At 47.8% G+C, this 14,071-nt stretch overlaps 1 protein-coding gene across 2 annotated transcripts in view; it reads right to left on the bottom strand.

The window, feature by feature from the left end:
• The window catches only part of VTA1 (vesicle trafficking 1), a 321,449-nt gene extending 318,755 nt beyond the window's left edge, over positions 1–2,694 (bottom strand). The window contains exon 1 of one of the 2 annotated variants that reach the window (XM_077283110.1): positions 2,277–2,694. In XM_077283110.1, the coding sequence (XP_077139225.1) occupies positions 2,277–2,382 (106 nt within the window). In that variant the 5' untranslated portion in view covers positions 2,383–2,694. Of the gene's footprint in view, positions 1–1,908; positions 1,964–2,276 lie in introns of those variants that run through there. The other variant, XM_077283109.1, reaches the window with a different exon arrangement.
• Between the last annotated feature and the right edge of the window lie 11,377 nt (positions 2,695–14,071).

The raw sequence follows: 14,071 nt of genomic DNA, 5'->3' as shown, positions 1-14,071 counted from the left end.
GCTGCCTATGCAGCATCAATAGCAAAAAGACATAATGATAAAATAAAAAAAATTAAAAATCGTGATATTCTTACCTTTCGGCGGCCCGCACAGCCCCCGCAGCCTTCGCGATGCTGCCAGCAGCTCCCGTTCCAAATGATGCATAGCGAAATGACCCGCTACGTCATCACGGGTCATTGTCTCGCTATGCATCACTGGGAACGGAGCATCGGGAAGGCTGCAGGAGCTGTGTGAGACGCCGGAAGGTAAGAATATCATGATTTATTTTAATTTTTTTTATCATGGGTTGTGTATGCGTTTTCGCAGCGAAAAGGTGCGGCGAAGACGCATACACAACGTGTGCACATAGCCTTCTAGGATGCACTGGAACCGTCAAAATAATGGCTCTAGTGCATCCATTATTTACAATCAGCACAGGATCTGTCTTTTCAACATTTTGACGGATTTTGACTGCATGTAAAAAACGGAAGTGTGAAAGAGGCCTAACAGTGTAACCTGAGCTCTCAGCAGACATGTTTTACCTCCGCTGTTGTTGTTTCTAACTTCCTCCTCTTAGGTTGCTTCATGCACAGTACAGTATAAAGTAAGAGAGCAGCACAGTTCTCCTGTGTTTACCTGCTGCACATGGTCCTTCTCCACACAATCGGATCCCCCCAGCACAGAGGAAGGAATTCTCACACAGGAGTCCAGACAGTGAGACAGCAGACAGTCCTAAAGCGTTTGTACCAAGTATGCAAATTGCATCTTTTGAGGAGGAAGAGAACTTGAATTCTACCTATAAGTGGTAGTAATCCTAAAAGTCAGGGCAGCACGGTGGCGCAGTGGTTAGCACAGCAGCCTTGCAGCACTGGAGTCCTGGGTTCTAATCCCACCTTGGACAACATCTGCAAAGAGTTTGTATGTTCTCTCCGTGTTTGCGTGGGTTTCCTCCGGGTACTCCGGTTTCCTCCCACATTCCAAAGACATACTGATAGGGAATTTAGATTGTGAGCCCCATCGGGGACAGCGATGATAATGTGTACAAACTGTAAAAGCGCTGCGGAATATGTTAGCGCTATATAAAAATAAAGATTATTATTATTATCATAGTATCGAATACTATACGACATATGAATCTCATCTAGGATAAGAGGTCATGGTTCATAGGAGTCTCCTGAGGAATTGTCAACTAGTGGGACGACGAAACGCGTAAAGACGAGGGACCTTATCGGGAGAGCTGTTGCTTTCATATATACAGCCTAGTTGTTTAGGAGTCTTAGGGAATCTGTGTTTTGTTTTATGAACATACTAGTTATCTCCTGAGTGACATACATTTTATCAAGATGTGAAGTATGTTAGTGCACTAACTGCAGTGAATTATTGGAAGTCTTAACTATAAATATTACTGAAAGTTAAGCGTATCCCTTTTTTACCAGGTCCTCTAATATCATGGTTTTATGAATAGGTCCTGTAGCTACAATAAGCTGCCTTCACATTAAGCTGACAGATCTGCTTTAAAGACCAACAGACATTATTTGGGACACCCTATACACCTGTCCCCGGGGCTCAGCTGAATGGGTAGGTGTTCTCTACAATGAGATTGGAATAAATTGCTGCCAGAAACCTCTGGAGGTATCTTAGATGAAGACCACAGAATGAGGCAACTTTAAATCCCACATGCCCGTTATTTCTATACTGGGACAGCAGATAACAGGACACCTGACCCCACACACATTAAAAGGTCAGATGGTCCCATGATGATCTGCAGGACAGTCCGGCTGACCGATCCGGGGCATCGAATGTCAAAAACCGGTAAAGACGGACGGTGAACTGTGCAAGATCAGACGTCCGGGCACAGCTGGTCCTGCCATAGTGGATAGTGTGAGGCGCCATCACCTGCCTGCAGGTGTCACGGCGTGGGCTACTCACAGTAATAAGCCATCACCACGTCCCTCTCGGCTGCAGACATTTTCTGACAACATTCATGTGCTGTCTGGGAGGCAGAGTTGCACTTGGACAAATACATTCTCCCCTTGTCCCTACACTGCAGCCTGCTATAGGAGCGATCACCACTGGCCGCCATTCACAAATATAGAGCTTGGATCCTTAATAAATGTCCTTGTTCTTTATTTACTTTTCTAGTTCATGGTTTATATTGATATTCTCCATCATGTGTTCAGTGGGGGCTTCTCACACCTAATGATTGGGGGAGTCCTGTATCCCTGTAGCAGACCTGCTGCTGTTGGATCAGTCCTGCCACAGTACAGTGTGAGGCGCCATCAGTGCCGGGTACTCACAGTAATAAGCCACCACCGGGTCCCTCTTGTCGTGCTCCTGCGCCGTCCTCAGGTGATGCTGCAGGGACTTGAATTGCGGAGGTAAAGAGGGGAGAGGAGCCGCCATTGCTCTACACCGATAGGCAGCGGATAGTGACAGGAGGAAACAACACACGACGCACACTCTTCCGCTTCCGCCTGAGGGAGGGCGGGGAGTGACGTAGCGTGGATGGGAGGCGTGAGCGGCAGGGCGGGCGGCGTGGTGTCACTGGTGGGACTGAGGGGACTGAGGAGCCGTGAGGCTGAGCAGCCAGCTGCTGTGCTGAGGGCGGTGTCTGCGGCAGCTCCGCACCCTGCGTACAGGCGCGGGTCACTCCGTGTCACACCTACACCACCGTAGGTTACAACGCTGCGGCAGCGACTCCTACAGTGGGCCCGTGTGTGTGACGTAGTCTCTACGGTACGTTCACATTTGCGTTGTGCGCCGCAGCGTACAACGCAAACCAAAACGCAGAAAAACGCATGCACAACGCTGCGTTTTGCGCCGCATGCGTCCTTTTTGATTTTGAACGCAGCAAAAATGCAACTTGCTGCGTCCTCTGCGCCCGGACGCGGGCGCCGCAGCGGCGCAAAACGCAAGTGCGACGCATGTCCATGCGCCCCCATGTTAGGCTACGTTCACATTTGCGGCCAGCGCCGCAGCGTCGGGCGCCGCAGCGGCGCCGCATGCGTCATGCGCCCCTATATTTAACATGGGGGCGCATGGACATGCGGCGCACTTGCGTTTTGCGTCGCTGCGGCGCCCGCGTCGGGGCGCAGAGGACGCAGCAAGTTGCATTTTTGCTGCGTCCAAATTCAATGAAAAAAACGACGCATGCGGCGCAAAACGCAGCGTTGTGCATGCGTTTTGCTGCGTTTTTGTTTGCGTTGTGCGCTGCGGCGCCGACGCTGCGGCGCACAACGCAAATGTGAACGTAGCCTAAAATATAGGGACGCATGCTGCGGCGCCCGCCGCTAATGTGAACGTAGCATATGGGGGCGCATGGACATGCGTCGCACTTGCGTTTTGCGCCGCATGCGTCCCTGCGGCGCACGCGTCCGGGCGCAGAGGACGCAGCAAGTTGCATTTTTGCTGCGTCCAAAATCAATCAAAAAAAGGACGCATGCGGCGCAAAACGCAGCGTTGTGCATGTGTTTTGCTGCGTTTTTGTTTGCGTTGTGCGTTGCGGCGCCGACGCTGCGGTGCACAACGCAAATGTGAACGTAGCCTTAATGGGGTCATGGGCATTATCAGGAGACTAATGAGCTCCCTGTGGGTCCGGCCGGGGCCTCACTCATCAGTAGTGATTATACTGAGCAGTAACGGACTGATTTCCTCAGTGTTTAGTAAGTTTTCTGAAGCTTCTAGGAGTTTGTGAAAAACTGTCGGCGCCCCTACGACCAGTTCCCAGACGGCGTCCCTGCGACCAGTTCCCAAACTACGCCCCTAAGACGAGCGCCCAGACGGCGCCAATGCGACCAGTTCTCAGACGGCACCCCTGCGACCAGTTTCCAGACGGCATCCCTGCGACCAGTTTCCAGACGGCATCCCTGCGACCAGTTCCCAGACGGCGTCCCTGCGACCAGTTCCCAAACTACGCCCCTAAGACGAGCGCCCAGACGGTGCCCCTGCGACCAGTTCACAGACGGCATCCCTGCGACCAGTTCCCAGACGGCATCCCTGCGACCAGTTCCCAAACTGCGACCAGTTCCCAGACGGCGCCCCTGCGACCAGTTCCCAGACGGCGTCCCTGCGACCAGTTCTCAGACGGCGTCCCTGCGACCAGTTCCCAGACGGCGCCCCTGCGACCAGTTCCCAGACGGCGTCCCTGCGACCAGTTCCCAGACGGCGTCCCTGCGACCAGTTCTCAGACGGCGCCCCTGCGACCAGTTCTCAGACGGTGCCCCTGCGACCAGTTCCCAAACTACGCCCCTAAGACGAGCGCCCAGACGGTGCCCCTGCGACCAGTTCCCAAACTACGCCCCTAAGACGAGCGCCCAGACGGTGCCCCTGCGACCAGTTCCCAGACGGCATCCCTGCGACCAGTTCCCAAACTGCGACCAGTTCCCAGACGGCGCCCCTGCGACCAGTTCCCAGACGGCATCCCTGCGACCAGTTCTCAGACGGCGTCCCTGCGACCAGTTCCCAGACGGCATCCCTGCGACCAGTTCTCAGACGGCGTCCCTGCGACCAGTTCCCAGACGGCGCCCCTGCGACCAGTTCCCAGATGGCGTCCCTGCGACCAGTTCCCAGACGGCGTCCCTGCGACCAGTTCTCAGACGGCGCCCCTGCGACCAGTTCTCAGACGGTGCCCCTGCGACCAGTTCCCAGACGGCGTCCCTGCGACCAGTTCCCAGACGGCGCCCCTGCGACCAGTTCCCAGACGGCGTCCCTGCGACCAGTTCTCAGACGGCGTCTCTGCGACCAGTTCCCAAACGGCGCCCCTGTCGGTTCACACTGAAACCAAGAAGTATACAAATACAGATAGGAGTATATAAACCAATCATAGTAGCATATATTGTCCCGTTCCATACATTTGTGTTGAAGAACAGTGAAATGGTTGCAGACAGCATTGATAGAGGTTTAATATTGTAACAAATCTTGGTTACTTCGCATGGAGCAATAATATTGGAGGAGATGCCACTATGATTAAAATGATAAACAAAACAATGTCTGTCCACTATTTCATCCTTCTTCTCCCCTAGATTTCTGAAACTTAACATGGACAAAACAGAATTCATCATCTTTCCCCCATCTCAGGCGACCTCCCCAACGAACCTAACCATTACAGTAAATGGCTGCCCACTCTCCCCAGTCCCACAAGCTCGCTGCCTCGGGGTAATCCTTGACGCTGATCTCTCCTTCAAACCACATATCCAAGCCCTTTCCACTTCCTGACGACTTCAACTCAAAAATATTTCACGAATCCGTTCATTCCTCAACCAAGAATCTGCAAAAACCATAGTCCATGCCCTCATCATCTCTCGGCTTGACTACTGCAATCTCCTGCTCTGTGGCCTCCCCTCGAACACTCTCGCACCCCTCCAATCTATTCTAAACTCTGTTGCCCGACTAATCCACCTGTCCCCCCGCTACTCCCCAGCCTCTCCCCTCTGTCAATCCCTCCACTGGCTCCCCATTGCCCAGAGACTCAAGTACAAAACCCTAACCATGACATACAAAGCCATCCACAACCTGTCTCCTCCATACATCTGTGACCTCGTCTCCCGGTACTTACCTACACGCAACCTCCGATCCTCACAAGATCTCCTTCTCTACTCCCCTCTTATCTCCTCTTCCCACAATCGCATACAAGATTTCTCTCGCATATCACCCCTACTCTGGAACCCTCTACCACAACACATCAGACTCTCGCCTACCATCGAAATCTTCAAAAAGAACCTGAAGACCCACCTCTTCCGACAAGCCTATAACCTGCAGTAACCACCGATCGACCAAACCGCTGCATGTCCAACTCTATCCTCACCTACTGTATTCTCACCCATCCCTTGAAGATTGTGAGCCTTCGCGGGCAGGGTCCTCACTCCTCCTGTACCAGTTATGACTTGTATTGTTTAAGATTATTGTACTTGTTTTTATTATGTATACCCCTCCTCACATGTAAAGCGCCATGGAATAAATGGCGCTATAACAATAAATAATAATAATAACATATAACAACAAATTAAAACAAAACCGTGTGCATATACCACAGCAAAACAATAATCATAGGAAAGGGACAAAACTAATATTTTCATTTAAGCCCTTCGGATGTAACTTATTTAAGGTCCAGATCCATCTGGACTCAAGTTATTTTACCTCTGTGGATGTTGGTGTCGATCTGGTCAATGCACCTGACTCTGAGTAGGGTGCTATTGCATTGGTGGTAGATCTTAAAATGACGTGGCAAGGTTCTAAATGTGAATGTGTCCACGTGGTCAGTTGCTGCTGTGATTCAAATTACTTGTTCTCTCACACGTACCTTCAGCTGACGTGTAGTGAGACCAATATAGATCATATCACATGGACTTGTAGCATAATGTATAACCAACCTAGATGTACAAGAAATACGTTTTATTATTTTATAGGTTTTGTTGTAGCCAGTGAAATAACCGAACGTATCAGTACGCTCGTTGTTGGGACATGCAACGCATCGACCACATGGGACATAGAACGCCCGCCAGGGCCACGGGGCACCGGGTCTGGTATTCACAGGGGAAAGGGTCCTCTGGGGTGATGTTATGGCAGCTGAGATGGTATAACTTCCCACAGGTGAAGTGTATCCCCAGGGCTCCCGGTGTGTAGATGGAAGATGGCGAATGGTGCAGAAAAGAACGAGGACACAGGTTTGCAGTCTCTCTACCTGGTTTGCCAAAGACTTCAGGCAACCACAGTCCAGGGCACCAGATCACAGGGCAGGCAGGGTCTGGCCGGCCTGGAAGCGAATTCAGAGTCCCCTTTACCAGGTGAAGTTAAAAGCCCTCCTCATAGCGCGGTGGCATTGTAGTCCCTTACTGCCTATGGCTTCTGATAAGGTCCTTATAGTTCTCTCTGTCCTCCATAAAGGTGGGACACAAACCCATATAGCAGGTGACTCGAGCCTTTTTACAGGGTCTCTATCGTGACCCGGGCTCTATGTGTCACTGTGCCTCCTGGGTATTAGGGCAGACAGGTGATGTGTAATCCAGCTGTCCTGCCGATTTCTGCTGTCAGTCTTAGAGTCCCTCACAACCTCGGTGTTCCGGCTACTGGTAATCTGCGCCATCCAGGGAGGTAGCTAATTCACTGCTCCGCTCCACTGGTATCACTCCTGTGCTTCGCTCTCCTGCATGCTTTCCACAAGCTGTCCTTTCCTTCTGAATCTCTTTCTTTAGGAGCTGTAGCAACTCTGACTACAAGGCTCCTTCAGTCCTTCTGACACTCTATGTCTGACTGCTTCCTCCTCTGTCCTCTGACAGACTGCTCATTCTCTCTTTTCCCTCCAGACCAGAATGTATTTATAGGGGAGTTCACCCTAAACTAAGTTTAGAGCTCCCCCTTCTAGCCTGGAGTGTGAACATGTTGTGTGTATTGTGGTTACCTGACAAAAGAGATCCTTCATCGCTTCCAAGCGAGACATCACTCTCCCCGTGAGCAATGCCACTGTGATGACCAGGACCCTGGGGCGTCACAGACACATCCACAACCAGGGCCAAAATTGTCAAGAAAGGTGGTCCTAGGTTCACCACAATAGTATATACCTACTACATGATCTCTCAAATTTCTGGAATGTCAGTAGAGTGAGAGGAGGCTGCACATAGCATGTTACTGGATGTGCTTTTTCTAAAAATGTCAGTCTGTAACACATTATTAGTATCTCTTTTTAGTGTGAGATCTAGAAAATCTACAATATCATGATCACATTGATATGTAATGTGGATGTTACGATCATTGTTATTCAATGACCTCGTGAACTCATGTAGTGGCTCAGATGATCCCTTCCAGATCAGGAAGATGTCACTGATGTACTGAACCCAAAAGAGGAAGCAGTCCACTGATGACTGCTGATCTGACAGGAAGAGGTCCCTACCCATAATCCCAGAAACAGATTGGCGTATGCCAGGGCAATCCAACATATTTAGTATTTGCGGCAGATTTTTTTTAATTTTTTGCTCTGGCTTTTTACTTGTGTTTTGGGACTTTCTTTGCTGCCCACTATCAGTTCAAAGACATCCTCTTCATAGGCGTCGTGTTGCCGGCATAAAGCTCCGCCCATATTAAATCGCGCTACTATCTATCAAATATAAATATTCCACCTCCTTATCGGCATATTTGGTACCTTAAAAGTACGGTAGTCGTGCTGGCAAGATTTTACTATTGATGCCGCCTACAGAACCCAGTCGGCATAACTCCACTACCGCCTATACACTTCTCACCTATATTGTGCCGCGGATAGCTGCAGTTGATCGCATAAAATATGTTGGCAATCTGTCTTGCTATCACGCTTCGTGCAAAGACAGCACAGCACAGTAACATACACTAATACGCTAGTTCCTCCTGTAATATATACCAAATAATTCTTGTGCACAGACAGGGTGGGCATTAAAGTGTAGCAATCACTTGTATATTAAAATGGTGGAAAACTAAATATACATGCATTAAATCCTACAAATTCTCATGTGTATATGTATTCTTTTTGAAACAAAGGAACGATGCATACACATATATTTTCATCAGAAACATGCAACTAACGCCATCTTTATGTTATGGAATATCTCCTCTAAATACAGGGCCAACATATACCATACATTCAGTATCTAGTGTATGATGACGTACACATGTGGTTATAAAGTATGTAGTAACCCATGGTGTCAATCAGTGAAGGCCAGTACCCACAACTATACTATCCTAAGTCCATTATATACATATGGTCTGGGGTATACATATTGCGCACCAAACTCCTATGTTCTTATATAATTCACTGCAAACCATCTACTAGGTCTGCAACGCTGTCTCATTTTTATCAGGGAAGAAGGGGAGCTAAGGCGAAACTGACGAAAACAATTCACACAAAGCAACCATAAGTAAGCCGCTCATTAAGTCCTCCCGGGACTACTGACTCCATCCTGAATATCCATTGAGTTTCCTTTTGCAGGATAACCCTATCCCAGTCACCTCTCCTACCGTTTTGCTTTATAACTTCCAGGACACAAAAAGAGCCTTGATTTCACCCTGGTGTACCTCCCAGATGTGCCGTGCTACGGGAGTATCTCTTTTATTCTTGATATCTCCCAAGTGTTCCCCAATCCTCCTTCTCAGTTCTCTTTTGGTCTTCCCGATGTAATTTTTCGGGCATGTACACATAGCCATATAGACCACGCCGGCAGTCTTGCAATTAGCAAAGTCCCTGCAGAAATTTTTTTTTCCATTATGTACACTCCTAAAGCTCTTACAAGGTGCTATATAATCACAAAATGAACAATTCCCGCACCTAAATGTACCATTAATACGTCTATCAAGCCAGGTTCCCTCCTGTTTTGGTCTTTTATAATGGCTGTGTACAAGTCGATCTTTCAAAGACCGTCCTCCACGGAAGGTAATTTGGGGTCTACTTGGGATAATATCTGCCAGGGTCTCATCCAACTGTAAAATACCCCAATGTCTTTTGAGAACACTAAAAACTCAATTCGTTTGATTATCATAAGTTCCAATGATCCTTGGGATATTCTCAGCCTTTGGTTCTCTATATGTCTGTAGGAGAGTCCGTCTCTCTCTACCTATAGCGTTCCTAAAGGCCGGGTCTAAAACCTCATCAGGCTAGCCCCGCTCTCGGAAACTCTCTCTCAGATCGTATGCTTGTGCCCTAAAAGTGGCAGGATCAGAGCAATTTCTCCTTGCTCTTAGGTATTGGCCCCGAGGAATCCCCCTCCTCAGGGGAGCCGGGTGATGACTCTCCCACCGAAGAAGGGCATTACTGACTGTCGGCTTCCGAAATAACCTTGTGTCCAATGTGCCATTGGCATTGATGGTGATTTTAACATCCAAAAAAGCCAATTCACTTCCATCACTCTCTGACGTGAATCTTAGGCCAAAGCAGTTATCATTCAACCCTTGTACAAAGCTGTCAAACTCTTTTTCTGTACCACTCCACATGACCAGGACGTCGTCTATATATCGGTACCAAGCCGATATCTTATTTGTCCACCATTCCTCCACCTCAGAGAACACTACGGTTTCCTCCCATCAGCCCAGGAGGAGATTTGCATACGAGGGTGCACAGGAACAACCCATCGCGGTCCCCCTGAGCTGGTGGAAGTACTTACCGTTAAAAAGAAAATAATTGTGGGTCAAAACAAACTCCATTAACTCCACTACAAAATTATTGTGTTTCTCGAAGAAGACGGCTCTTGTCCTCAGATAAAATTCCAATGCCTTGAGGCCCATGCTGTGAGGTATACTACTATATAAAGCCTCGACATCGATTGAACCTAAGATGGTCCCCTGTTCGACCACAACACCATCTATCTTTTGAAGTAGGTCTGATGTATCACGCACGTGTGAGGGTAATGATGTTACGAACGGACGTAAGATGTTATCTATATAAATGCCGACATTCTGACTCAAGGAACCAACGCTTGAAACTATGGGACGTCCTTTAAGGGGGGAGAGACCCTTATAGACTTTGGGGAGGGCATAAAAAGTTGGAATCATCGGGGTACGAGGAGCCAAAAACTTAAATTCATTGTAAGAAATCAATTTCTCATGTAGACCAGTGTTTAGAATAGTCATTAATGACCCAGTAAATCTCTCTGTCAGGTCATTCTCAAGTATGCCATACGTTTCTCTGTCATTAAGGATAGATTTACACATTCCCACATATCTCTGATGGTCAAGGATGACCAAATTGCCTCCTTTATCGGATGACTTAATGATAATTTGGTCGTTTTTCTCTAATTTCTCTAGAGCCTCCCACTCTTCACTATTCAAATTTGGTGATGTTTCTCCATTTAACCGGCCTATTTTCTTAAGGTCATGCTCGACCACTCTTAAAAAAATGTCGATATTCATATAATCACCCGGGGGCGGCATTCGATTACTTTTTAATTTTAGATCAGTATGTGGACCCAAACCTCTCTCTCTCTCATTGTCATCCAAGAGGTCTGTCAGAACATTAAGCCCCTCCAGATCCTCTTCCGATATCCCTAGTTCTAAACATTGTTGTTTGTCATGTAGAGAAAATTATTTTTTCCATTTTAATTTACGACAGTAGAGGTTTAAATCCTTAACCCATGAGAACGTATTATACCATGTTGTAGGGACAAAAGTTGGTCCCTAGGCTGTGGGTCTAGCATTAGGTTTTGGTAGTGGTATAGCATTCCCACACGTGTATAGGGACTTATAGGGTTTTAAGGGTGAGTCGACGAGGAGCGGGGGCGCCACATTGCGCTCAAGAGGGTGCCAACCTCCGCAGATAGGCAGGGAGTATTTCTAGGGACATGTAGTAGTTGCATTTCGTCCTGTTTTCTGCCCCTCACCCTTTGCCCTTCATTTTTTCGGGCCAGGTTTTTATTAACCCACTCCCATAAAAAGGGATTTGGGTGTTGTGTCACTTTTTAAATCCTAATTTGGTTAAATAAAGTTTTTTGATATATTAGTTGTTTTTCTTTTCTTGTTCACCTAGGACTGCCTTATCTGTATATACTGTCTCTGCATTCACTATCACTATTTAACTATGTTATAAGTATTATTGCTTGCACAGCACTTTATCTTTTGCATAAAGTCTCTTGGCTATTTCTGTGAAACATCACTCATCACTTGATGATACATGTACAGTGGGGAAACAAAGTATTTAGTCAGCCACCAATTGTGCAAGTTCTCCCACTTAAAAAGATGAGAGAGGCCTGTAATTGACATTATAGGTAGACCACAACTATGAGAGTCAAAATGAGAAAACAAATCCAGAAAATCACCTTGTCTGATTTGGCAAGATTTATTTAGCAAATTATGGTTGAAAAGAAATACCGTATTTTTTGGATTATAAGAAGCACTTTTATGATCCCCCAAATTAGGGGGAAAATTGGGGTGTGTCTTATAAACTGAACACTGTTCTTACCAATGCTGTGGGCCCGAAGCTGAGGGTGTTGCTGTGGTGGTGTGGCGGTCCTGCAGTGTGTGGCGGTGGTCCTGTGGTGGTGGTACGGTGGTGAGCGGTAGTGGTACGGCGGTGTGTGGTGGCCCTGCAGTGGCGGCATATGGCGGCTGCCATTATTATTTCAGGGTTTGGCTTCTCAGTCAGCGTAGGCATAGATGAAGGAAAACCGAGATCTCCATCCACGCCTGCCTCTATGCGATGTCTCCAGGAAAATGGCCGCGGATTTTACGCAGGCACAGATGGAGCTATCGGCCCAGCCTTGATGATGTCCCCCCCGGGTTCAATGATGCTGCGCTCACGGCAGCTCATTCACCAGTGGTTTTCAGCCTGCACGGTCGCATCTTGGCACCAACCAGGTTGAAAACTGTTTCTCCCCAGACATGGATTAGGACAGGTATAGTATACTGTTGTTTTTATATTTTACTTTTATTATATGAGATCGACGGCTTTGGTGGAATTAGGCGAGGTCGTAAGTATGGTTTATTTGAGATTATTAAAGGAATCTGTCATTTGTTTCAATTAAAGGACTTTATTCTGGCTGTGTCTTTATTTACACTACAACTATATGATTAGTAATGGAGAGGTGTCTTATAGACACCTCTCCATTACTAAGCCTTGGGCTTGATGTCACCTGACAATGCAAAGGTGACATCAACCCCACAAATATGAACCTGACTTGCCACCGCTGCAGGACAAGTTTGAAGAGCAGGGCAAAGCGCCAGAATTGTCACATCAAATAGATGTACATTCTCTGGGCAGCTGCAGGCTGCTATTTTTAGGATGGGGGGCCAATATCCATGGCCCCTTACTGTCATGATCCAGTCCACGTTTTTTTTCCGATTATTCTCTCCCCGGGATGATGTTCATGGGGTTAATCATCCATGCCTCGTTTTGGGATCGGTCTGGCTATTTCAGGCTGCTGTTACCTGCAAGCAGTGTCAGTTATAGTTCCTGTCTCTGGCTTGAGCAGCTGACCTGTTATACCCTGATTTGTCCTCTGCCTGTTTACCTAGGTCCCGATCCTGTGTTCCACTGTGACTTCGCTCATTGTAGTACTTGCTCTCCGTGTTGGGATGCCCTGGTATTTGAATTTGACTCGGCTTGTTCTCTGACCTGTTTGACTGTCTTGGGTCTCTGGCTTTCCTGCTCCTGATCGGCTCTGACTTATTTGGCTTGCTTCTGACCACTTGTGTTGCTGTGACCTCTGGTACTTTGTTCCCTCTCTGTTGCTGACTCGGCTTTTTCTGACTACTCTTTCACCACCTAGAGGCTTCTGCCTGCTGCTCTGTGATTTCACTGTGAGTTGTACCTGTTTTCCTTCATCCGCACCCCCTGGTGGAGGTTGTGCACTACTGCATTGCTGCAGGCATTACATTATATCTGACTAATTTATTTTGAGGGGTTTATTCTTTTTTTTTTCCCTGGCTATGGATCCGCTGCACAATCTGGCTGACCAGGTGTCCAGTTTGATGCAGATGATGCGGGAATTGTCGCTGGAACATAGGGCCCTGGCCAAGTGCCATACTCAATTACACAAAGATTTCACAGAGATGGTTAAAACTGTGCATGGTGCCACCCGACATGTTGTCAGACCTGCTGATAACATAACATAGAATGTGTGCTGGAACAATCACATGTCATAATCGGCCTTAGCCTTTATCTGGCTATGCAGTGGTGGCCATCTTTAGTCTACTGCTCTAGCTGCAGCAGCAGGTAGGTAGCTAGGTCTGCGTATTCTAATGGTTTGTAGCAGCCATGTGCGCTGCCTGCAGTAGATAGAATGTTTGCTGGAACACTCATGTGTCATAATGGGCCTTGGCCTTTATCTGGCTGTGCGGTGGTGGCCATCTTTAGTCTACTGCTGAATCTGCAGCAGCAGGTAGGTATGTAGGTAGGTCTGAGTATTATAATGCGTTGTAGCAGCCAGGTGTGCTGCCTGCAGTCGATAGAATGTGTGCTGGAACACTCATGTGTCATAATGGGCCTTGGCCTTTATCTGGCTTTGTGGTGGTGGCCATGTTTAGTCTACTGCTGAAGCCACAGGAGCAGATAATTAGGTAGGTCTCAGTATTCTAATGGTTTGTAGCAGCCAAGTGTGCTGCCTGCAGTTTATCGAATGTGGTCTCTGAGTATTCTAAGCCTACA

Source organism: Ranitomeya variabilis, chromosome 2, assembly GCF_051348905.1.
Source record: "Ranitomeya variabilis isolate aRanVar5 chromosome 2, aRanVar5.hap1, whole genome shotgun sequence".
NCBI lineage: Eukaryota > Metazoa > Chordata > Amphibia > Anura > Dendrobatidae > Ranitomeya > Ranitomeya variabilis.
This window is presented reverse-complemented; position numbering and strand designations above follow the sequence as displayed.